We start from the raw sequence: 26,394 nt of genomic DNA, 5'->3' as shown, positions 1-26,394 counted from the left end.
ATCCAAATTCCTCCCAAATGGACATGATGGGTAATTCTGTCTCTGAGAAATATAAAGAAACCTCATCTCCTCAGGCGGAAAGATGAAGTCTACTGCACACTTGGGCCGATGTGCCTTTCAGTATAGAGCTATAAAGAAAGAAGCTTCATGCTTACTTGGTGCCTGTGTTATGAAAATGAAAACATAGTTATTTTTATACTTTGCTGTTTATGTTTTTACCCTTTCTTTCCCATTCTAAGTTCCTTCTCTGGCAGTTTCTCTAGGTGACTGAATTTTTCAAGGGAACTAACCTGATGGGTTTGCATTCTAATGAACCCTGGGGCATCTCTCCTTTTCTGAGTAACAGAGTACTACTGCCCCTGATTCGCAGTCTTCCTCAGTACTCAAAACTGGGCAAGAACCCACCAAAAACTAAGAGACAAGGGAGCCACAGACTGAATAAAGCTTACTTTTTGCTAGCTATTTTGCCACTCATTTTAAGAGTAAATCTCCAGTCTATAATATTTTTTATGAAGTAGGTTAAATTTTCTCAGGCTCTTCAGAAGCTCATTTTAAAAATTTTGACTCTACAAATGGAGAAGTTAGGCAGCAATTAACACTAAGGGGACCGAGGGAAATTTACATTGGATTCAGTGAGTCATAATGAAAATCAAACAAATCAGGCCCTCAGAGCTAGTGGACATAAATTAAAGACTGTTTCATAAGTCAATCAGGTTGACGGTACTTTGCCAATATATCAACTAGTTGTATTAGAAGCTAAATAGAAAAAAAAATACAAGAAAATAAACCAAATGTAAATGGCAAAATAGTTTTTAGGATTAAGAAAAAGGACTACATGACTAATGGGAAATGTCTACACAAACGAGCAAATTTTACCTGTCATCATCTTGTGAAAATCGTCCTTGCAAATTCTCTTTATTCCACGGTTCTTTTTCTTTCCCTTGCTCAGGTATATCTTGTGCTTTTTCCTCGTCTCCTGATTCTCTGTTTTTCTCCTGATCACATGTTTTTGTGATCTCTGTCCCTTTCTCATTCTCATTAAGTTTTTCTTCCTTTACCTCTTCCTTCTCATGAACTATCTCTTCGTGCTTATCCCCTTCTTGCCCTCCCTCTTCTATTCCCTTTGGCCTTTTGAAAGCAACCCAGATCGAAGGCATGCAAATAAACACAAACAAGAAAGAAAAAGTCAAGAAAAAAATGCACATGAAATTAAACAGAAATGTAATGAAAACTCCTAAAACAAAAATTCTATCTCTTAAATGTTGACTACTTTTTTCCCCAGTGTATAGCAGAAGAAGCACCATACAAGCAATAATTGGCATTGTTTTCAGATCACATTTTCCTGTCACAAAGTTGCATGGAAAAAACTTATAGTCTCCATTACATATGTTTTCTGATGTAATGGGAAGTAAAAAAAAAAAAAAAAAGTTTAGGTGCCCATAAAATCTACAAGTCAGATGATGAGTGAAAATTATACTAACATATATTACATTTATACATTTTTTTGAAAAGCGGAGGACTTTTTTCATGCATTTCTAAAAGTTTTGGGAGAATGGACGAGCATTAATATTTTTATGTATTCTCAATCACTGAAGTGTATTACGCTAGGGAAAAGAAAACCCCTTCAAACTATTATTTTTCATATTTCTCGGAACATTAACAAATTCAAGTCTTCACTTACCCATCACTTTAATTTCAGATAAGACAGAATAATAACAGAATTACTTTTTAAAGTAGCAAACATGAAAAAATAACCCATGATAGGATTTCAAGTAGTCTAGTAAGAAAATTTTGTTCTATGGAACTTTTCTGTGCAAGTAGTTTGAATACAGATGAAAGTATAATAAAAAATGATATGTTCAGAACTTCTTATTGCCTTAACAACACGTATTAACTATTTCAAAATCCAGGATTTTAGGTTTATCCAAAGAAAAATCAAAGACCTCCTAAAATATGTTTAGAAGAATTTCCTGCGAAAGTCCCTTTACTCACCTGATTTTCTTGTTTCCTCTTGGCCGTTCTGATTGGACAGACATGTAGCTCGTGCTGCTGAAACGAGAAGCACTACTAGTCCTTGAAACCGCAGATATATCACTTACATCACTGTCCGAAGATTTAGTGGAAATATTATCTGCCCCTCTATGAGGATCCCATCCTGATCGATACTGTTAACACAGATTGACAAACATGCAGAGGTTGTCAGTATTACCACACAAAACAATCATTAGCTTCTCCTATTTCAGCACTTTAATTGTCCACAGAGGATACTGCAAAACCCCACTCAGTGGCATATAAAACAAAAGTGAATGGCAATTATCCTAAAAGAAAAATTCAATTTATATGAAACCCTTGTTTTTAGCAAAGGCAATTAGAGCATTTTCACCACACCCCAGTGAAGGCCATTACAACAGTTTCACAATAGCAATGGCCCCAGGGAAGAATATTCAGGTAAAATCTGGGAAATGAACATAATATAAGGCAGTAGAATTGTTTGATTTCTGTATAGGATTTGAGAAAAAAAAAAGTACGATAAGGTTGCCATTTTAACTTATAAAGACCATTTTAGTAGCCATCAATGCTCTCCTGTAATCCATTATGCTTCACTGAAAACCTAGAGATAATATAAAATCTAATTATTAAAACACTAACTCTTTTAAAGAAAAGTCAAGAAAAAAGAGAGTTTAATTTTTGCATGGTTCCTGGAATTTTGATGAATCCTAGAAATACTAGAAAAAGTCATTATTATTTAAAATAGTTCAAATTTCCTGGAATTGAAGTAATCAAATAGTTATCTGGCACAGCCAGCCTGCAGGATGTTCTGGGTGGTCAAATATTCTGATAAGTTGCAAACCATCATGAATGTTTTAAGCTCGTGACACGTGGGATGTAAAAATGAAGAGATTTTGGAGTCTGGAAAACCTGGAGTAAGAAAAACTCCTCCTAGCTGGGTAAACTTTAGCAAATTATTTGACCTGTTTATAAAATAATAGGGATAATAATATCTTCCTTGCAGGGTTGTTTTGAAAATTAGAAATAATACATATCTGCTATCTAATACTATACATAAATAATTATGATTGTATCATTACTACCTGATGGCTACTTGTGGGCTAAGAGAATATCTGCTAATAGATTTCTTTATTTATATGCATTTTGAACATAATGTTGAAGCATTCTTATTTGGTCGATTTTGCAATGATGATTTTTCTAATCACACATACTACCAGATTTCACAAAGCCCTAGAAAGATGATTATCTTATACAAACAACTTACTGTGACTTGAAGAATCTTTACCTAATAAACCATCCTGTAAGAATAACAATTCACTGCAAATATTAGGTAGATATAAACATTCTGGCTAAGATAATTTGAATAGCATTAGAGTACAGTGTAAACATTAAATCAGATTAAAATATCTGTCCCCTCCTCCCCAGTATCTTTCAGTGTCTAGTTATATATTTTTGAGTTAATGACTGATTCTTTTCTTCAAATATAAAATAAAGGGTTTTTTTTTAAGGCTTCATAAATGTTGATAATCAAATCCTTAATTTAGAAATATACATTCAAATTAGGTACGGAATTGGTCTTTCTTACTTCATTTTAACTTTCCACTTTGTTGGATAAATCCAATCATCAAAAAGAATACATTTAAGTTCTACAAAAACTGCTGCCTTTTTTAAAGGAAATACCTAAATTAATAGACCCTTCATGTTGATTTTAAAGGTAAATTATTTATTTACCGTGAATTTATTGACAGCATTTAGTTCGTGATATTCTTTTTCAAACTGAAGTCACTTTGAAATATTAAAAACAACTTAAAGTGACTTATGTCTTCAGCCATTGTGTAGAACAACATTTCAATGGGTGGATCCAACATTATCTAACTCAGCCAGGATATGAAAAATGTCCTTAAAGCAAATGAAAAACCCTAAGTTTTAACTGTAAGAGGTAGTAAGAAATAATAATGTAACCAGAGTACATGCTTTGGGGAGAGATGAATTGTTGGTCAGAATCCTTGCTACATAAAATTATTAGGTTTGTAATCTCAGGCCAATTGTTTCCTTACGTCCCAGTTTTCTATCTGTTAAAACATGGATAACAACCGTACCCATCTCCTAGGTTTGCTGCAAGGATTAAATAAGATAATGTACGCAACAAAGCACTTAGCACAACATCGACATATAACAAGTGTTTAATAAATGACAAATGACAATGACAATGACGATGATGATGATCCCATAGTAGTTGAACACTGGTTTAGTATCAATTCCAGGTAGATCTTTACCAAAAAAAAAATACTAGGTAGAAATACCCCAAAATAAATACATTATTTTAAGACTGTTCTAAGCTACAAGAAAAAGAAAGCAATTTTTACATATCTCCAAGAGATTCATTTCAGAAAATGTGTTTATAAAGCAAACTTAATAATATTAAACCAAACTTTTCCACTGACTCCTTCTCTGTCCTCAGGTCTCACTCTCCCCATTTGACCAGGTTCCTCCACATCCTGTTATTTTATGGAGAACTACTGACTATTTATTTTACTATTTTTACTATTTTACTATTTATTTTATGGAGAACTACTGACTCCCAGCCACAGAGTGAGAAGTAGCTTTATCTCATCAGGAAATATAGGATCCTTCTTAGCTGACACAGAATATGCCACATTTTTAATATCTGTCTCTGGTACTTTATTTCAATATCCAAAGCCAGCTGGTTATCTGTATATCCCGTGTTACCCTGATTGGTTCTTGTTTGATTGCTAGGCCTTCATTTCTGGGTCCTAAATCTTACTTGACTTTTATATTTCACTAGTTAGGATTCTGACTTTGTCTTTGTCTTTTTGCATTGTTGTGACTTTTAATCCTATTGCTGTGACTCATAGTATATACAGGCCAATTTAAGGCTTAAGATTTTTTTTAAACACACAAAATGTACATTGCACATATCTTTGGCTAAGACTTCTTAGATAATTGAGTTTGCGGAGCTAAAATTTTGGTTTTGCAAAATTTAGGGAAAGATAAGATTCCACATATATAGTTTTATAGAATTCAAGACATACTATCTCTTGTTAAAGGATGTGTGTGTGTGTGTGTGTGTGTGTGTGTGTGTGTAAGTTTGTTCATGTTTATTTGTCAAACCCTCTACTAGCATATAAGCTCCTAAAGGCCAGGACAATATCTTCCTTAATTTTGTAACTCTCTTAGCACCTAAGAGTCAAAGATTTAATTTGATTTCACTTAAACTCTGAGGCTTAGTATTTTTGTACCAGTAAGATAAGGATAAATCACATTGTAAGGATTCTTGCAAGGAGTAAGAGACATGATACATTTAAAATACCCAGTAGTGTGCTTAGTTCACAGCAACTGCTCATTTCTAGTGCCTAAAGCAGAAAGTCATTAAATAAAAAGACACTGAGTGGAAAAGTTTATATAAAGAAAGACTACAAATAAGCTAACAGCTCAAGTTTGATGATGATTCTAGTGCCTTCTCAAGGTTTGTATTAAGAACATTTCTCTGTCTCCTCCTAAGTAACTAAGTATGTTTACCTTTAGGGTATAGCTTGGGTTTCCATTACAACTTTACACATGATACACAGAATGAGAAATATAGAAAGTGAGAAATAATAGAAAAACATCTTTTTATAAATGGAACTTCAAAAGAACATATTTTGAATATACTTAGAATATAACATCTTCATATACACAACTGCAAAAAAAACCCCAAAATCAAAGTAATGAATGACCTAATATTAGAGTTTACTTTTAAAACAATTCATTTTTAAAGAATTTCTTAAATGTATTTTTTTTCTTTTCCTAAATTATGGTAAACAAAAGTTTCTAGTTTAACAGTGAGATAGCAGCCACTAAATTATTATGGTACGAAGGTAGTTATGAATGCAAATAAGCTCATTTACTTAAAAATGGTTGATGCTGTCTTGGCACCATAAGTAAAAAACATTTTCAACAATTAGCATGTATTAGTTTACAGCTGACAGATCAACAATGGATGATATCCTCACCATTCTCTTTAATGGAACAAAAACAAAGAAGATTTATTGCATAGGATTATATGATCTCAGCTGAAAATTGGGCCCTGATTGGAGATCATTAAAATCTTGGAAGAGAGTAAGGAAGCCTTTCCCGACAGCATTTTGATGTTTTGTACATTACTATTAAGTAGATCATGAACTAGAAAAATTTACAGGAAATTATTATTCTTCAGGATGTTCCAGACTCTAAAGAGTTCTTAAGTGGCCTAGAAAAGTTAATGTTGTCTCTGTTCATCTGACAATAGTGGAAATTAACAGCATATCATCAAGGCTCTATTAAAAGGAGAGTTATTATTAAAATTTTGGAACAATATTCCTGAGAAAAAAGTAAATTCAAATTTCTAAAATAAGATTTTCATTTCTCTAGCATACTCATTTGAAGCTCTCAGATTAGGCAATTTCCCTGCTTGATTTCTCTACCAGCATTTCAGCAACTCAGGTTGTTTGAGTTTTGTACATGAACTTCTAAAACAAGACATGGGAATGGGATTATGAGTTCCCTTGAACATTGCTATCTTTGACATTAAATTTCACCAGAAAACTGCAATTTGGCAATCTAGGTCAAAACTTGGTTATTGCAAAGTACCAGGCAGGGGAAAAGTCCAAGTTTGAAGAAAAATAAGTTTTATGTGACTGAGAAATACTTGCAGGAATATTCATGTCACATTCAGAGAGAAAACACAATGAATAGATCATAAGATTGGGAAAAACATAGGGCAAACATAATGATGGTAAAGGAGAAGCTGAAGTTCTGGACAGGGCTCTGGACATCAGTCGAGGGGTGTGGAGGACATAGGGCAGAGAAGGGGGACTCTTGTCACTGTGGTCAATGAAGATCGCTCTCATTTTTGCTAACCTATTTTTACAGTATTTCAGATCATAATTTGAAGAGTCCTGTTGTCTTTTGATAGTATCACAAGTGCAGACTCTCCCTTTGAGGAGCTACTTTCCGATGACTTCCCCTCTGTCCTAGCCAAGGTTCTTATCAGGGCTTGATAGGAATGTTGCACTGTGTGAAAATCTGTTAGAGATCATTTTGTTTAGGTAGGATCCTAAAGAGGTTATTGTGTGATAAGGTCTCTACCTGAGAGGGAGAAGAGAGTGAGAAAAGCTACAGAAAACTGAGGGCTAATTTAGGATTTAGTCTTAAAAACAATATTCTGCAAATGAAATCCCTACTAGAAAACTCTTTCTTAATTACCTCAAGAAGAGTTAGTCACTGCCCAGAGTCTTCCTAAACTACTTTATTCATTCCTTTCTTACAATTTTACCATGTATCTCTTTCTCACATCCATCTATCTATCTATCTATCTATCTATCTATCTATCTATCTATCTATCCTGCCTAGATTATAAATTCCCTGAGAATAATGTCTGTCTTATTTATTTTAGTATGTATTCCCATTATCTAGACCCTTGCCTGGTAGGTAATAGGAACTCAGTAAATGTTTAATGAGTTGAAACGCAGGGAATGGTTGTTTTATCTGGACTTTATATGGTAGTATTATCTCTAGGATGAAGCATTAAGTCAGAGGATAAAATACTGTGCAGATAGCCGAATAGTTTAGTCATGTAATTCTTTTATTCCCCATGGTGGGTATAGGCAGTAGTGTGATGATATGTTTAACAAATAGTGCCCAAGGGGGAAAAGTTCTGATTTACAGAGTTTGCTAATTTCTGAGGAATAAATACTCCCCTCATGGCTGATTTCAAGTTACCAGATGGTCACCCAATGCAGACATGGTATATACTACCAAGCACAGGGTTTAGAAATATGTGCACTGCTTGTAGGATTCACTGAGATTCATCAGGAGACAATGAGTGAAGGACAATAAGATGCCAGATCTGTAAGTTATTCAACCAGGGAAACCTTGTGAAAGATAGAATATCAAGAACAGCGTAAGGGCAAAAAACAACAACAACAACAACAACAAAAAACTGTTAATAATAGAAATGGTAGCCATTACCCTATTGGCCAAGACTTACTAAAGAGCCAACTGTCTTTTGGTTTGAGGGAAACTTATAAGATTAAAAATTTTTCCTGGAGAATTTGTAAGGGAGAAATCATTGCTAGTAATCAATTCTGACTCTCACAAAGGCTTGGCTCTGTGGAACCTCCATGTCTATGAGCAATCAGCAGCTCTCATCATCTGTTACTTATTTTCACCAAAGTCTCACAATTTTTAGAAAGGGAAATGCCAGTTCTGTGATGAAATTCCAGATCTGCTGATCTCAGGTCACGACAGAACTCATTCTTTTGCTCTTAGCAAATGCTCTTAACCACTTTCTCCTCAGAATCCAGAACTCTTCACCCATTCTAGTCTATTGTTTACTGAAACTGTTCTCAAAAACAAACAGAAAACACCAAGAATATCCTAATTTACCAGCCGGTAGTGTCTTCAGTTCTTTCTTGATGTTGATGTTCCATCTAATATTGAAGTCCTCTCTCCTTCTGAAACGTTTCCATGAATAGCTTCTCAGATAATGTCACCCGTGGTTTCTCCTCTGGCTCTCTCACTGTCCCTTCTTAAACTCTTCTGCCAGTTTCACCTTCTCTGACCTGATTTTAAATTATATTTTCCCCAAATTTCAATCAATAGTCCACTTTTCTTTTCACTACGCATATCCCTCCCCCCCACCCCGGGATGATCTGATCCTTCATTTGTCCATTTCCACTGCTATGTAATGACAAATAAATCCTTATCATCTGCTCTCACCAACCCCCAACATCAGACTTGGATTACCAGGTGTTCACAGGGCATGTACCACATGTGGTTTTTCAGGTATATCACATTCAACATGGCCAAAACCAAATTTATTCTCTTTCACCCCAAACCAGCTATTCTTATGACTCGTATATTCCCTGAATTCTTTAATAGGCTCAGTATTGAACTAAAACATAGAAAATTTGTGTTACCTTTGACTTTCTCCTTCTTCAATATTCTCCACTCTAATTAGTCAAGAAATATCACTTACTCATTTAATGGTAACAAATATCTAGGTATTTGGCTACAAGGGGTGTAGGAATAGGTCTTTGGTCTTTCCTGTTGGTAATTCAAGCCTACGACTCCTATTCCTTGGTCACAGGTGCGGCTGAATGCCTACCCATATTCTTTCTCCTTTTTTGTTCTTTACTCAAAGACTTTAGAATCCGGAGTTATTTTAGGAGTCTAACAATGACAACAAACAAGAACAAAACAAAATGACTTCATTTTCCATTTAGCCAGGGTGATCAACTGACCTGAGTGTGATCTCTGTGACGTAAGCAGGAACCGGGGAGGTGGGGGTTGGTGAGAGCAATTACTCCCAGCTGACTCAGCTGGGATGGCCATTTGCCTCCCCTCTTTGTTTTTCTTTCTAACTGGCATTTAAACATGGGCCTACGGGTGCAGTCATCATTCTGTGACAATAAGCATGAGTGTCCTACTCTAAGAACAGGGAGCAGGAAGAGAAGCTCTAAGAATAGGAAGCTTGGTTCCTTAAACAGCAGGAGCAGCCCTGAGCTGCTCTTTGGATTTCTTATTTGTGGGGAAAAAAATGTTTTTATTCAGATAATTTTGCTAGGTTTTTTTTTTCTTTTAATACCATGAACATGTGAATACAAACCTGAATGATATACCACTTATCCTAATCTGGGTCAGAAAAAATTTTTTCTGACTTCATGGTATAAAGGCACATTCTTTAACTAACAATATTGATAACCTCTATAATGCGGTCATCTAATTTTGATGGTGAGGGGCCATGTATCATAGTGACCCTGGGCTACAGAGTTAAAATACATGGATGTGTACTGCTTTCCCTCCTACTGGAGCAGTGCAAACTGGCGCAAGCCTCTTAACTTCTCTGAGCCTGAGGTGAGCTTTAAATGAGGTCGCAGGTCTTGACACATAGTAAGTATTTATAATAACAATTAGGCATAGTCTGTGATGAAATCAAAGAAGCTCCAGACTGGGTTACTCAGATTTCATCAGCATTCAGCTATCATCTCAAACATTTTCTCTTGGCTAAAAAAAAACTTGGAAAGAGCTATGAAAACTTTATAAGTAAGTTCCTAATTCCATATCTCACTAAAATAAAAAGGCATTGTTCTTGGACACCTATTTACTTAGGAGTAGGATAACACCAAACCTGACTTGGAAATCCATGTTTTTTATTCTCAAACCTATTAATCTGGGTTTTACTTTTCATAACTATGCTTATACTTGGCATCAAAGAAAGTTAAACCAATTCATGACTGTAACATTAATAATTATTAAAATGTGGATGTTCCAACAAACATCCAAATATTTTATATATTGTTTTCTTTTCACAATGCCTAAGACAGCTATTATTTTCTAAATTTATAGATAATATGTGTTAACACTTAGCTATCTCTTGATTTAGATGTATTCACATAAGGTAATTTCTTTTTCTTTTCCAAAAGCCTTAATGAGTCTTACATTTATTTTTATGGTGTTATTATTCAGTAATATCTCAAACAAATGTCATTTGAAATTTCTGCCTCAATGAAGAAGTGTTCTCAAAGTCTGTTCTTCCCAGACCATTAAATATATTAATGGCAATATCTCATTGTGATACACACATTTCATTTATAGCCAAGCTGACAGAGGAGAGAACAGAATGCCTGCTGCCAGTGCAAAGCAACACACCAAAACTTCTCCAAAAGACAGGAGAGTCAGTGTTAAAGCACAGGTACCATTATTGTGACCAAATGCTTCTCCAAACCCTCAGAGAGGAAACCTGAAAGAGCTAGCTAGAATTCAGTAATATCACAAAGAAGCTCTCCTTGGCCACAGGAACCCCTTATACTTGACCCCTTGTGAACATCTTTAAATATTCCATGGTTTATTACATGACTTTTGTATTTTTGAGGGGATATTTATAACTTGTATTAGGACATGGGGTAGGGACAATACAGATACTAAGAGGCAAGCTAGCATTTTAAAGGTGCAGCAGAAATAAAATATGAAAACACAGCATCAGGACTGAGGTCCTAGGAATGTGAAGCTGGCAGAAACACAATAGCATTTAATGGACTCGGGATATGGAGAGGGCTCCTTTTCAAATCTTAGTACCTTAGGAAGCACTAGAGTAACTCAAAGTACTTGGATTTAAGAGAATTGGGGCTAAATCACAGTCCAAATAACCACGAAGTATTATAAACTTGAAAGGGTCTGAGAATTGCCACAATCCATTAAATTTAGGAATAGGGCAGAGGTAACTACGTTCTGTTGAAAATCTGGAAGTGGCCCACTGCTCTCATTCGTCATGTGACAAGACAGAGCAGCATCAGTTGGGTGTGCATTAAGACCATTTTGGATGGAGGCAACCGTCAAAACACGGCAAGGCATTACATTTACTTCTTGTTTAGACTATAGCAGTAGCCTCTGAATAGGACGTCTTGTCTTTAATCTCCCTTTCAAAGTTTACCACTAGAATTAATGTGTGTTCATAGTGGCGACTTCTTCAAAGATCTTCAAAGCCCATGGTTATAATGAAGAACATTCTGGATTTTAAACCAAGTGATTCAAAGCCCTGTGTTATCTGGCCCTAGCCAACTTTTCTATTCCTATATCCTAATATGTAACCTGATCTGTTGTGTATTTCCATTCTCAAGAACGACTTGCTGTTCCTTAAATATATGGCTTTTGCTCTCATGCTTCTGCAACTCTGCTTAAGCTCCTCCTCTGCGTGATATGTCCTTCCCCTCATGTATTATTCTATGACATGGTTCCAGATTTCTCCAAGCCAAATGAATATTTCTCTTAGGTTTCCTTTGCATGGTTCAGTTTTATTACATCAGTTAACACAGCCTATTTTGTAAGAGTAGCACTGATGTACCTGTTGTGTCCCTGATTAACTTATGAACTCCTAGACTGGAAGGAATTTTGCCTGCCTGCCTGTCTCCCTTCTTCCATCCCTCCTTCCTTCTTCTGCTTTCAAACTCTCTTTCCTTATCCCCTCTTTTTCTCCCTTCCTTCCTGCATTCACTTAGTCTTTCATTTTATTGCTCCTCATTTGATTGCTCCCCTGGAAATTTTTTGGTCTTTTAATGTTGCAACCAGAAACCAGAATTACAGCTGATCAACTTCAGAGACACACCAGGCATGCAGTTCTGAGTTGCAGAAAAGAAAAAGCTACTAATTGTCCCCTGAGATTATGTTCAGACACACAGAAGAGGACTCATTTATAACCATCCTTGGTTTAAGAAAAAAGTCCAGGATGTGATATGGTGAGTGCCGTGAAATGTGTAAGCCTCACGATTCACAGACCTGTACCCTTGGAGCAAATAATACTTTATATATTAATAAAAATAATTAATAAAAAAAAGAAAAGTCCAGGAAAGTTATTTGGTGCTGAAACTTACTTATTGTTATTCACTCATCACTGAGTCATTAAAAAGAAATCACAGTATTTTAAAGCTGAAAGTGATCTCAGAGAGAATAGAGTCTAGCTTCTTAATTTTATAGATGAGAAACTTAAGAAACAGAGAAGTGAATTGACTAAGCTTGTATGATTCATTAATATTGAAGTCTTTCAATTTCTTTTCATTAAAAAAGTGTTTCATTAAAAAATAATTTCATGTTTAATGGGAGATTAGGCAAGCTTATGTAAAACCTAAGTCATTTCTTTTTAAAAATTCATATTTTTAACTATACTTCAGAATAAAGATTTTCTTCCTTTTCTGAATTTTAAAACTCTACCTAAAACAACCTGCATAATCAGAATACAAAAACTACAACTGGATGTATCTTAAACAAATAAAGCTTGAAAGTAATTAAAAAAACAGTATCTTGCAAACTAACTTGAATAAAATATAAAGATGTTTTATGTCCCATTGAAATAACTCTTTTACATTCCATTTAAAATTCAGGTCAGCTTTTTTGGAGGGGGTTTGGGGGTAGACAGAAAATGGTAATGGGTTTAAGAAGTAACATATTCTTACATGATTCTACCTTGAAGACTAAGCTTTGCTATAAATATGCCTGGTCATGAAAAGGGCCAATCAGAAAAATCACAGCCATTTTCTTTGTTAGTTAGGAAGTTATATTGAACTAGTGTATTTTGGTTCATCCATGACAATGAAGTTCAAATGTAAGGTTTTTCTTTTATTACTCCGTGTCACATACATAATAGATAATAAAAATAAATGTTATTATTGGGCATATCCATGAGCCAAGTCAAGTTCTAGACCCTCTAAAACAACATTTCTACCTCTCGAAGTTATCAACAGCCAAAAGTTCCTCTTCTTATAGGTTATATTATTTCCAGACTAGAGTATTACTTGGCAATCTTCAAAACCGATGAAATAGAAATATTCAAAGTTCCATATTTAGGAAAACAGAAAATTTATTTTGCTAATAATATCTGAAATTCTTCCAATTGAGGAAAAATGACAACAACAATTTTTATGCTCATGAACAAGCTGTTACCTAATAAAATTGTAGACATGTTCAAATTCTAATTGGCCAAATTAGATTGAAAGTACAGGTACAGACAGCTCCATGCTGCTTTACTTGACTGACTGCCTAATGGACTAAAGGTTTTGGATTATGTGTCAATTCTAACCTAGTTATCAATTATTTCATGTGAAGTAATAGGCTAAAATATTATACCTATAAATTTATTCATTAAATCATAATTAATATGCCATCAATTAATTTTAACGTACATAGATTCAATCCTTTTTAAGAATATATCTAATAGAGAGCCTGGCCTGATCAGAGATTGCTGAATCACTTAGATGAAGAAAAGGAAATATTGAAAATCTACTTCAAACTTCATTTAAATAGTAGGCCATGAGATTAAATGATTTGCTTAATTAATGATGAGGTTGCCCAAAACCCAACTGTTAATGCATAGTGGGTTTTTCTTTTCCCAGTGCAGCCTTCGAAGTACCATGTATTTGTATAATACTTAATAGATTACCAGGTTCCCTCAAAGCTGGGTTGTGAAGAACTAACAACTGGGCAGTTTTTCCAAAGTCTTATCACATAAATGGTAGAATAAAAGTTAAAGCCCAAATCTTCTAATTTTTTCTCATTATCCTTTCTACTGTGAGTAACTTTTAGACACAAACCAATAATCACATGCCTGTTACAAAATTTGCTTGTGACTCTCACGCAATAATTTAGCCATACCCCATCCTGGGGTTAATATCCTGTCCATACCTTGGTACAAAATACTTGACATTCACCTCCTCTAAAGCCTTTTCCAAACATATACCATCCCTGACACTCTAGCTTCTTCTCATATGGATGCCCATAATCTAGAAAAATATCCCATTGAGTGCTTATTATAGCGAAAGCAAAGGCTTCTGACCCATATCATTCATCTCCTGTCTTCCTTATAAGGTATACTAGTTGTCAGCAAGCCAGCAACTCTGGAGGCCTGATGAAAGCAAAGGTGAATGAATGGGGGGGGAGGTAAAAGAGAAATGTTTTTCCTTTGTATTCTTAGGCAGTATACTAAAAGAAATTATGATCTTGGCAATGGCACCTGTCATTCATAGACTGACCTGTTTAGCAGCAAGTTGTTGAATACAAATTACTTAAAATTCTTTTGTCAGTTTTTAGCAACATTAGAATTACTAAAAAGGGAGAAATTACAGTTTCTTCTGTAATTTTATCGTGTTCTATAATATATAAATTGCTCTCAGTAATCTCAAATGATTTCTTCATAATTAAAAAATATTCTCTTCATATTTCTTGGCCTGACATGTGGTTAGATAGTATTAGGTAGCAATTCACAAATATATGTAAAGAAAACAGACCCATAGATTGAATGTCAGAATAAAATTATGACTAAGAAAACCATATTGAATTTTAAATGTGGTTTTATCACTAAGAAAAATAATTTAAAAAATGAACTTGTTGTCACAAAAACAAAATATCTCATCTCCGAGGATGTGATACTGTAGTTGATGAAATAGAAAAAAATGATGAAAATTTTAAAAAATCATAAAGCTTGAAACAAAATAGCTATATTTAGTTACTTGTCTTAAAATTTCTATTTGTATTATAATCAAGTATGATTTTATAAGGCAGCAAAGTTATTTTAAAAGGCCGCTGATTATTTTGATTATTGAACCATTTGATTATTTGAACCGTTAAATACTATTTAATGGTTCAACTGTATATCCCCCAAATTCATATATTGTAGTCCTAATTCCTAGTAACTCAGAATACGACTGTATTTGTGGGCTTTTAAAGAAATAAGGTAAAATGAGCTCATATGGCCAGGCTCTAATCCAATATATAGGGGGATGACCATGTAAACACATAGCAAGAAAGTAGCCATCTGCAGCCAAGGAAAGGGGTCTCAAAATAATTTCATTTTGGACCTCAGGCCTCCAGAACTTTGAGAAAGTTAATTTCTTTTTAATTTTTTTTAAGTTACCTAGTCTGTGGCATTTGTTATGACAATCCTACACAACTAATACAAGATGTTAAGGAAAAAAGGAACCTCAAGTTAGAAACTTTTGAATTCAAAGATTAACCACACATAAAAATATCACATTTCTAAAATTCTATTAAAATTATTTACCATTAAGTTTTAACTGTATATCTTTTATATAAAGTGAGTTATATTTGTATCTATGGGATAAGCAAGAAATGAATAGTTGTTGCTTCTATCAGCTAAAATTTGGAAAAGAGAAATTCTATTTTGACTCAGAGTTCTAAGGTGTGTGCATGTGTGTGTACATGTGTACAGATAATTTTATGTGCAAAATTATTTATCTCTCTCTCTCTTTAAACTAAAACTGAATTACAACCAACTTACTAGGGAGTAGAAATTGTAAGAAAAATAATTTTGGGTAGATAAAGATTTGACTAAACTAGTAAAAATAATACAACCTTAATCAATTTTTAGACTTTTAACATTATCATTAATTTTTATATTTTTCCTCCTTTTCCACCCACATATTTTTAGGATTACCTTAAAGATATGCTTATCTCTACCTGGTATATTACCAAAATCAACAAATACAGACCTGAACGCCCAAGAACTTTGCTAAGAACAAGTAATCTGTTGGAAATGATTCTTCTTTTTCTTCTTCCCCATCATTACCAATATCATATCACAGCTAACATGTATGTATTTCTTACTATATTCCAAACTCTGTTTAAGAGTTCTACATGTATATAAATAGAATTAATCTTGAAAACAGTCCTATGAGTTAGGTACTATTATTAGCACATCTTCTGGAATAAGAAACCTAGGCACAAGGATGTTAACGAAGTTGCCCAAGGTAATACAAATAATGACAGGTAGGATTGGAGTCCAGGCAATTTGGTTTTGGAGTTCAAACTTTTAATACACTCTGCAGCCTATATGTAATCATAATCGCTAAAAAATAAAAATAAAATTAAAATTAAAATTAAATTTATAAAATAAAAATAAAAAATAATTGAAAAGTGACTAACAAAACTGGCTTTATCTCTCCATTACAGCAATCAAGACTTCACACATTGTGCTGTGATCATGGCTGCTATTATAGTTCTAGGCAATGCACCCCATTAGCATGAAGGTGTACTTCCAATGGCCCCTTTTCCCTCGATGATGCATTGATCATCCCTTTACTTATTTCAAACGTAAAGGAAGAAATATATATAGAAATTGTTTAGTTACTTTTAAATTCTAGTTTGGTGGACATTTAATATAATATAAGTGAGAAATCTATCCCCACAGACATGAATAAGAAACTCACAGACATGAATAAGAAATAGAAGAGGGAAAAATAGGACATGAAGTCTTTTACAATATGATTTTATCTGGTTCCTTTTTCATTTCAATCTCCAACTTTCTTTTCATTAGGTTTATATATTTATATATATATAATTTGTCAATTTTGTAGGTGAGGTGGAAAGTTTTTTTGTTCAAGCCTTGGTAAGATAACCACTAATATCTCTTGTATTTGTAGCGCCATATTAAATGGTTGCTCTTACTTACTAGCTTAATAATCTATATTTTTAAATCTTGTTTTATTTCTCTCTGTAAATATACTTGGAAAAGGAACAGCCAGAGAGTGATTGTAAAAAAGTACACAGCAGGTAACTACTAAGAGGCTTGGAGGCTTGGAGGCTAGTCTGGACTGGGCAAGCAGCCAGACAGTCCAGAAGGGTGTGGTCTGGTTTGGGGCCAGGAAGCAAACTACAGTGCGGGTACTTGGACAAAATGTATTCTCAAGAGGTGGAGGAGAGGGAGAGCAGCACCCAGGACTCAGCACACTTTCTCAGAGACTTGGTGACTAAGTTTGGCAGTTAAGAATGCTTCTAGGTATGTTGGCTAATCGAATTTAAATTAAAAAAAAAAAAAGAATGCTTCTGGGTAAAGTAACTTGTCCGTTTTTCTTCCTAGGCTTGCATATTAGCCACTTTCAGTCAATTCCTTAAGTTTCTCTTGGGATTTTGCTACACACCTTGAAGCTAGGTCTAACCAGAAGGTTAGAGAGGGTTAGAGAAATAGTGTGCTTCAATGAAGAAATCTAAGTGCAGCCACTGGCATTCTTGATATGGCCTCTTCATCAGGAGGTGGTAAGATTTCCTAACCAAGCTTGGGATAGAAACCACAGGTAAGTAATCTTAATTCTGATTTTTACAAATGAAATCATTCTGTTCCATATTTGGCCAGACGAAGCCTTGCAGGAATTTTCTGAACATCCGAATCCTCCCTCTGTTCAAGAAACAATAAACTGCTTCTTCCAAGAAAGGACGCTTCATTACGCCTGTTGGGACATTTTAACTTATTCCTGGAGGGCTTTGCAGGGTAGAGACTGAGTTACTGAGATCACGCCTATTAGAATTCTCCTGCTCTATTTATCAGATGATTCCATCTGACTAACACTGGCACGATGGGGTCTGTTTCATGTGAATACCGGGTTCTCCTGGGAGCTTGAGAAGGGATTCTGCAGCCGCATTTCCTCCAGTAGGCACAAAGCCGAGCTCAACTGTTCTGTTGCTGGACTGTGTTATATGCTGCTAGCAAATCAACCTGTCTGCTCAGGCCAACAAAATTTGAGCATTTTATTTCAATCACTGCTATAAAATTAAAACAGATCCTTCATTTCTTCACTTCTGCTAAACGCATGTATTTTCATAGTAATTTGTACAAGGCCACTTATCCATGGTTTAAATTTTACTTTTTATAAATTTCATCTTTCAGTGTTCAGATCCTTATACATCACCGCTATTAAGGAGCATTTCCTGTTAAATACCCATGCACTTTCCAAAGGCCAGCCCCATTTAACATCAGCCTTGGTAACATAATTTCTTAATTTCAGGAATTTAGTTTGTAATTTCCCATCACCCACTATGTTCCAGTCTCTCATTTTTAATTTCCATATCCCTTGAAGATTCATAAATTCTTTCCCCTTAAGTCTTATTTTTCCTTTTAAATCTCTGATGCTTGAATTCTCTGAGAACCTAGAAACCATTCCATGATATTTGAGTTACCCTGAAATCCTTCTCATTAGCTCCCTGATCGCTTAACTATTTCTTTTTCAACCTTGTCATTTTAATTTCTGGTATCTATGACTACATCAGCCCTCATTATTCCAAAAATAAAAACCAATCTTATGGGCACCGCGTATTCAACATTTAATCCCTAACGGCTAAGCCATTCGTATACATCATCTCGTTTTACCCTACCACCACCCTAGGGAACAGGTCTCAAAGCCCAGTGTAATAGATAAAGAAACTGAAAATAAAGGGTCAACCTACCCAAAGTCACCCAGGGGGGTGTTGCCTGACTCCCGGCTGGGTGTCCATTTACTACACTACCCGACATTGATGGACTAGTCACACTGTGAGGCCACTGGAGTCTTTAAGCGCTCCTGTTCACAAACAGCAAACTTATAAACAGCCAATAGGCAGCAACTCCGAACCTGCCCCAGCCTGTCTCCCTCTCCTGGTTCCCCTTTTGGCCTATGTCTTGGAAATCAATTTAAAACACCATAGGCTGGCCTTGACAGTGTATCCTCAGTGTGGAGAAGAGAATACGCTCTAATAAAGGGAACAGCTTAGTTAACAGTGGGGACCTAGTTATCAAAAATACTTTAAGTGTGAAATTGTTTTCATTGATATTGTTTGCAATTCCATCAGTGTGAGTTTTAGTTGTATTTACAGATTTAAAAAACAAATTATTTCTGTGTGGTTATGTTATTCATATTATAATTTAAATTACTTGAGTTAGGTTGTTTTCCTCTTTGAAATTGGTGAATGGATCCCTAGAGGATAAAAAGCCTGGGAACAAAGTGACAAGAAATGGGATCAACTGTGCACAATGAATGGAGAAAGACCCTTTTACTCATTTTTACTACACTGTCCTCTGCTCCCTGAACACTAAGTCAGTCTACTGGATTAAGGGTTAAATGCATTAATAGTCTTTTGGTTCACATTCGAAAAGTTCTGGGCACTTACAGGCTTTCCTACTTAATTCTAGGGAGATAAATAAGAAAACAAAATTATGATATTTATATATAACAGTTATAATAAGAGTAAGATATTTTTGTGGGAACACAAAATTACTTAATTTAAAAAACAGCATTATTTCTACAGAGATAAAAGCTTTGATTTCCAAGTAAATGCTGTAACAATTAACTGTATAGCATTCTTTATGGAAATATTATGGACTACCCTTTTTAAAATATATCTTCCAGGATCATTATAAAATAATAAACATGGCTAAGTAAAAAAAAAAAAAATTTATTTAAATAAACATTATCAAATTCTCCATATTAATTTTCAGGTATAGTTACACATCAACATTCAATTACTGCTAATTCTTTTAATTAGCAAAGCAGGGTAGTTGTTCTTTGCCGAATTATATTTTGCACTGTTAAATTTAATAGACAAATCACTTTTCCTCTGAACCAATGAAGAGCAGAAAATATTGATTTTATAGGAAAAATCAATGTTGCTCCTTAAATTTCTGTTGAGAATAGAATAGATGAGTTAAGCTGGGATAAAGAGAGGCATGGGGGTATACCAGCTACATAGTTAAATACTTCTTTGAGGGAAAACCCCTTAAGAAATCATCCACTAGTTAAATAGGAATCATGTCTGCACATGTTTTTTATGGCTCTTCTTTGATACAAATTTTCTGTCTTCAAATTTCCTAGTATACTTAAAATATTCTTAGAGAGTAACCTGGTAGTTACTGTTTCTACAGATGTTTTCAAAGTCAGTTACTAAGGAGAGTTTTAAAAACTTAGTAAGAATTGTTTACAACTATCAGTACGGAAAGCTTGAAAAATTCAGGGATATAATGCCATTTAAAATGTGGCTTGTGTAATTAAAAAAAAAAAACCACTTCCCTAACACTAAATTAGATTCCACCAAAGCTTCTTAATAGCCTTTCTGAAATTTCAGGGAGATAGCTTGGAAGTAGAGTATAGGCTCCGTATGTTTGAGGTTTGGGATTTGGTCTTAGTTATTTTAAATTTGAGAATCAGATCATCTATGAATGATAATTTCCAGGACTCAGTGGCCATGTGAACTTGGGCAGATTACTTAACTTTTCTATATCTTAGCTCTCTCATCTGTAAATGATTTTGGTTAAGAATTAGACCTAATGTATTAAAGCACATGACTCAAGAGCAAGCCTTAAATTAATACTTGTTATTAAAATATAGAAGAATGAGAATATAAGCTATATTTATATTGAATTATTTATGGATAATTAAAAGTACAGATGTCAAAAATTTTAATCTAAGAAATTATTAGTATGAAAATGAATAATAACTAAATCTATATATACTCTTGACTGAAAAAGTATCTTCTGTAATTTTCTTTTTGATCCAGGACAGAGAAGATCAAGTTAGGGATGATGGGGACATAGACCCAGCAGAGATAGTTCCACATCAGTAAATAATTTGTGGGGTAATGAAATAGAGTTGTATTTTGGACCCTTTAAAGAAGTTGTACCTTAATGGCTTAAGTACATTTTTAGTTAAGCTGAATGCATAACCTCAGTAACAGAAAACATAATGGTGTTTGATACTCAAGTGATAGGATGTTAATAAACTATGAGCACCTTGTGAAGGTGTCAGATCATCTGACCTCAAAGTCTCCATTTTTTAATGATGTCATTCATTATGGCTTCCAGCTAAGACCCTAATAAAAGAAGTCAATTTTGCAAGCAGCTCACCTTAGAGCAGTAGTTCTCAAACTTTGGTGTACATCAGAATCCCCTGGTAGGTTTGCTAAAATAGAGGGACTCTACCCCCAGAGTTTTTATTAAGTATGTGGACCAGAGAATTGCACTTCCAGAATTTCTCAGGTGATGATGTCACTGGTCTGGGACTATACCTAGAAAACCACTTCCTTACAGAATACCAATGAAATTATATTGCTTAGTATAATTGGTCCTTTGCCAAGATTTAAATCTTCTCCAGCCCAAAATAATTGGCATCAAAGTTATAAAACTTTGAAGATTCAAGAATTAATTTATTTATGAATTGGAATGGAATCAAAACTTGTTTTTTTTTTTTTTTTTTTTTTAAATAATCTGGAGCCATGCCTCTTGTATTCCGTTGGTCCATTCTCCTAGAGCAAATTTCTGTCAGGTATCTATAACAAGAATCATTGGTATTGCATCTAAGGGATTCGTTTTTATCGTATAAACAATGGGAATTAAACAACCGATACAGTTTCCCCTTCTGCCTTTGCTGCTTTTTAGGAAGCTCACAGTTAAAACACTCGCTTCACAAGCCGCAAGTATACAGGGTCTCATATTATGCATTTTGTTCCCACCCTTTACTTGTACTGTTATGTTGTTTTGCCTTGATTGCATTTTCCCTTCATACTCATCTCTTCATTGACTACTATTGAGAGTATTATATGTACCTTAAAAAATCATCTACATTCTTTCCTAAAATATAGCAGGAGATTAAAAAAAATTGATGTCGTTAGTTGAAGACATGTTTCTAGAAGTTTTAAGATCCTCTTTTGTTAGGACGACATGCTTTGGCCTTTGCATTATACATAGTGAAGGAATGAGCGATTCGAGTATAAGTGATGTCACAAAAGGTCAGGTGTATTTAGCCCTAAGAAGAAATACCAACAAAGTACCTGGGAAAAGACATAGGTATCATTTCAGACATGAAGCTCAAAAGATTGGTAGGTATCTGAAATACTGTATCATTATAAAACTATTTTCTATGAAATTCACTGAGCCTATTTGAAATTATTCATATTTTTATTTTAGAAAACAAATATAGTTTAAGGCCTGCTAAGTAAAGGCAGGGCTTTATTTGTCTTGAATTTACCTTTCTCTGGCTTTAGGCCTGTGTCATTTCCAGGACATCAGAACTCTGTGATGAACAATCCTACATTGACCATGTCAGTATTTGCGTAATTTTGGGAAGAGATTGGTGATTTCGAAGATGACGTTGATGTGAGAATCTGTATCTCCTTTAGGTGGTCCAGTGGGGAAATGAAAACGTCTGATACTGACCACATATGCTTACCTAATGTAGTCAGTTATGCTTTACTTAGTAAGTTTGACTTCACCAAATAATGGAGTATAATGGACAAAAACTAAAGGTTAAGTGGGTAAAGTTAAAATAGACCTAAGTGTAAAAAACTGACACTACTTCTCTCTAATATACAGAAATCTATAGACCACAAATATTACACGATTGCAATGATCACATTAAAAAGTCACAGAACACATAGTAACTAAATGTTATGAGTAAATTTTGCTATTTTCATTCTCTTATTAAATCTTAAATAGGTACATTAGAGCAAAGTCTTTTCATGACTTTGCCCGTGAATAATATCATGAACCTAAAAACGTTCTGAAAATATAAAAACAAAACGAAGTGCAGGAATCTTCCCTGGTAGACCTCAAACCTCAACTTGTTCCCAAAAAGTAGCTCCAAAAGATGCTCACTAAAAAATACCTCTTGAACTTACATCTCATATGAATATATATTTTGTTCTAGTAACTCATTATTAAACCAGAATCAATTGAAATACTATAAAATTGAAAAAAAAAACTATGTACAGAAAAACCACAGCCATTCTTCCTAAACATTTTTGAGGGTGTTAGACCCTTGTAGGTTCTACAAAATAAAAAATTCTAAAAGATTTGTTCTTCAGATCATTTATGAGTTTCATATATTTAATTTCCTATATTATATAATGACGTTTTTAGTAAGACAACTTAAAGTTGGAATATAAAACACATTATAAATTTTAGCATTTGGTATCATGGGGCCATTACATTATATGTTTGTGTCTAACTAATCTGCGTTCAGAAGTTGAAGAGAATCTAACGGTTTCATATGATTAATTGTTTATATTACAACTTTTAAAAAGAAAAATGTCTTGCCTTTGAATGGTAATCTTGCTCCAGTCTGGGATCTGATCCGGCTACCTGTTTGTATTTGTTAATTTTCATTTGGCGATTTCTCTCCTCTATATCCATAGCACCTATCGAGTAGAAAAAAACCCATAAAATTAATGTTCAGTTCTTATTTCTGAGCCCTACTTACAGGATGTATAATAGAATAATAGAAGAAATGCTAGGCTGATATGGTATTTTCATTCAAGGTAGTATATACAAATTAAAATGTCATATTGTTTCTTAGATTTATTTAAAGTATGCAATTTGGTGAATAAAAGCATGATTACTAAATATGTACAAAAAATTAATCTGAATAAAATGTAAATGAATTTTAACAGAACAACAAATCTTAACCAGATACAAAACACTTTCTGGTACATGTATGCCCAGGAGAATATAGTTGACAGCACATAAACTTGACAATAGTAATACTATAAATAAAAACTTTGGCTTGTGATTCATCAGGATTTGATTATTTACTGAAAAATAGCTGTGAGTCTAATTGGTTTCAACTACAATTTTACAATTGTGTTTAGAAACTATTCTCATAAAATTAGCCCATGTGTTAAAGCAGGTTTCCCAAGCTTACAATTGGATCTTTTGAACTTGAATTTTCTAGAAATAGCATCAAGAAAGAGGCACTGGGAATAATACTGCTGAGAATATACCATGCCAGTAAAGGCGCAGAGTATAACTGAGATCATTTTAGGAAAAAAAAATATGCAAGGAGGTGAGAAAGTGAGATGGTAAAACCATTACAAAATGAGACTAATAATTCTCTATAACAGGTCCTACTTCCAAAACATCAATTATAGATGTTAAGAGGACCTTTAAAAACTTTGGTTAGAATAAGAACTAAATTCAGTTAGCAAATCTTGGCAAACGTGAAAAGTGTTTTTAAGGTTATATTTATAACTTTTATTAAGGGGATTTTACAGGAAAATTGCATTTCTCATAAGTATGCATAATGAGATTATGTTCACAAAATCCCAATTGTATACTACAAATCTATAAACTGGGAAAAATAATCATAGCTTATTGGGCTCAGTGGGTATCAACAACAATAAGTCATCATGTAAATTCATAACCACTGAGTGTGGGGAGGAATGTAAACATATACATATATAGCTCTTGCTTAACTGAAAACTGAAGTAAAGATCTTTAGACAAAAGTATGCCTATTCAAAAATAAGTATTTTAATACTTATCCTGAAAAAAATCTCATTGTATATCAGATAATTCTTGTTGGTAACAAATTTTAAGTAAAAACTGATTAATTTAAAATAAGATTAAAAAAAAGAAAAAATTCAAAAAGGAGTAAGAAAATCCTAAATAAAAGAATGTGTAGTCTATATTACATGACCTCTAAGTATAACAGTAAATTTAAGTCAATTATTCAATAAAGTGAGGCAATTTGTTTCTTTTAAGAGTCTCGTTTTAACAGTGATTTTATTAAATATGTGCCAAATTATAGAATAGGGATATGTCATATTGATATAAATTGGTTGATACATATAATTGAGTGAGTGATATGAATATAGAATACAGTAAAGTATAAATGTCTGTCAGCCTATTTAAATACAATTTTGAAATTATTTGTACCTTAAGAGCTATTCTCAGGTAAATATGTTTATTTTCTCCAAGGGCAGGGAAACAAAAAGCCATCCCCATGTCCAAAAAATTATGTGAACTTAAAGAATATTACCTAAATTGAGTGTTTGGGAAGTTCTCTGAAAAAATTTCATTTTGATATCATGGTAGCAAGATAGTATATTAACATAAATAGCACCAACAGACAAAGAAGCTTGAACACATTTTATATATTCATATTTAACTATATATACATACACATAGATATATACACATACATACATATATATGCATTTTCTAATAATTAGACTATTTGCTGGACATCAGCCTCCTATGAAGCTACATCAAATTCTTTTTAATTACCATTGTGATATATACTGGCAGAAGCTGACAAACTTGTTTTGTAAAGGGCCCATAGTAAGTATCTTAGGCTTTGCGGACTGTATGTTTTCTATCACAACTCTGCCACTATAACACGAAAGCAGGTATAGACAATACATGTACAAATGAATGTCACTGTTCTATTAAAACCTTATTTACAAAACAGGCAGCAGGCCTGATGTGGTCTGTGGTCCATGGTTTGATAATCCCTGCTTTAAAGCATAATGGTTTTTTTGTTTGTGTTTAAAAAAAAAAGCACAACACATTGATTTAATATTGCTTCACAAAGAAGCCTTTCTCCTTAGTAATGGTTTAAAGATTTTATAGAATCCGGTTTATGGAACATCATTTGTATTTCACAGATCACAGGGGGACTAAGAAGAATATTAATTTGTATTTGCTGTAAGTAAACAAAGATGTAAATAGAGTGATAAAATTATTTAAATATGTTATCAACTAAATTCCAATCTCAAACACATCTCTCATCTCCAGACTCAATTACCATCTACAGACAGACCTTAGATTAGAAGATTCTTTGTTAAGAGCCTTAACTAATGAAATCTCGAGTGACCACCTTACTGGGTCTACAGTCAACAAACTTGGGTAAATATGCATTTAACTTACAACTTTAAATTCTCCTAGGTGGCTAATCCTTAGGACAAACAGTAACCAGACATTCCTCTCTCCAAACTGTTTGGCTCTTATGAAGTCTTCCATTTCTCTTCTACATTTTTATCAACATATTCTCATAAAGAAAACACTTCACAATGATATCCTTAGAGAGAAAAGTATCCTACTGATAAAGAGACTCATCATAGGAAATATAAAACTGTCACCTGTTGAAACTCCCCAAACATTTGATAACAATATGGATAAAGTATAGCTTTAACAAATCTAATTGACTTTCATAAAATACACAGAGATATAATAATTGGAATCTGAGCATAGAACAAAACAAATCTGAGACATTTTTCTGATGGAGGTTAAAGAAGAATATTACTGTATATACCATAGAAACGT

At 33.8% G+C, this 26,394-nt stretch overlaps 1 protein-coding gene across 44 annotated transcripts in view; it reads right to left on the bottom strand.

Moving 5' to 3' along the window:
- Positions 1-26,394, bottom strand: part of RIMS2 (regulating synaptic membrane exocytosis 2) — a 595,904-nt gene that overhangs the window by 124,162 nt on the left and 445,348 nt on the right. For 18 of the 44 annotated variants that reach the window (XM_045078011.1, XM_013064777.2, XM_045078014.1 and 15 more), the window contains 2 exons: positions 23,390-23,490; positions 1,993-2,165 (listed from right to left, as the gene is read on the bottom strand). The exons of 17 other annotated variants lie outside the window; for them this stretch is intronic. In XM_045078011.1, coding sequence (XP_044933946.1) covers positions 1,993-2,165; positions 23,390-23,490 — 274 coding nt within the window. Of the gene's footprint in view, positions 1-876; positions 1,129-1,992; positions 2,166-23,389; positions 23,491-26,394 lie in introns of all 44 variants that reach the window. 9 more of the 44 variants (XM_013064767.2, XM_045078009.1, XM_045078010.1 and 6 more) reach the window with 1 other exon arrangement.

The sequence above is a fragment of the Mustela putorius genome, unplaced genomic scaffold (assembly GCF_011764305.1).
Source record: "Mustela putorius furo isolate JIRA1106 unplaced genomic scaffold, ASM1176430v1.1 tig00000228_pilon_pilon_pilon, whole genome shotgun sequence".
In the NCBI taxonomy this organism is placed as follows: Eukaryota; Metazoa; Chordata; class Mammalia; order Carnivora; family Mustelidae; genus Mustela; species Mustela putorius.
The sequence above is the reverse complement of the archived record's forward strand: the minus strand, read 5'-3'. Positions and strand labels throughout refer to the sequence as shown.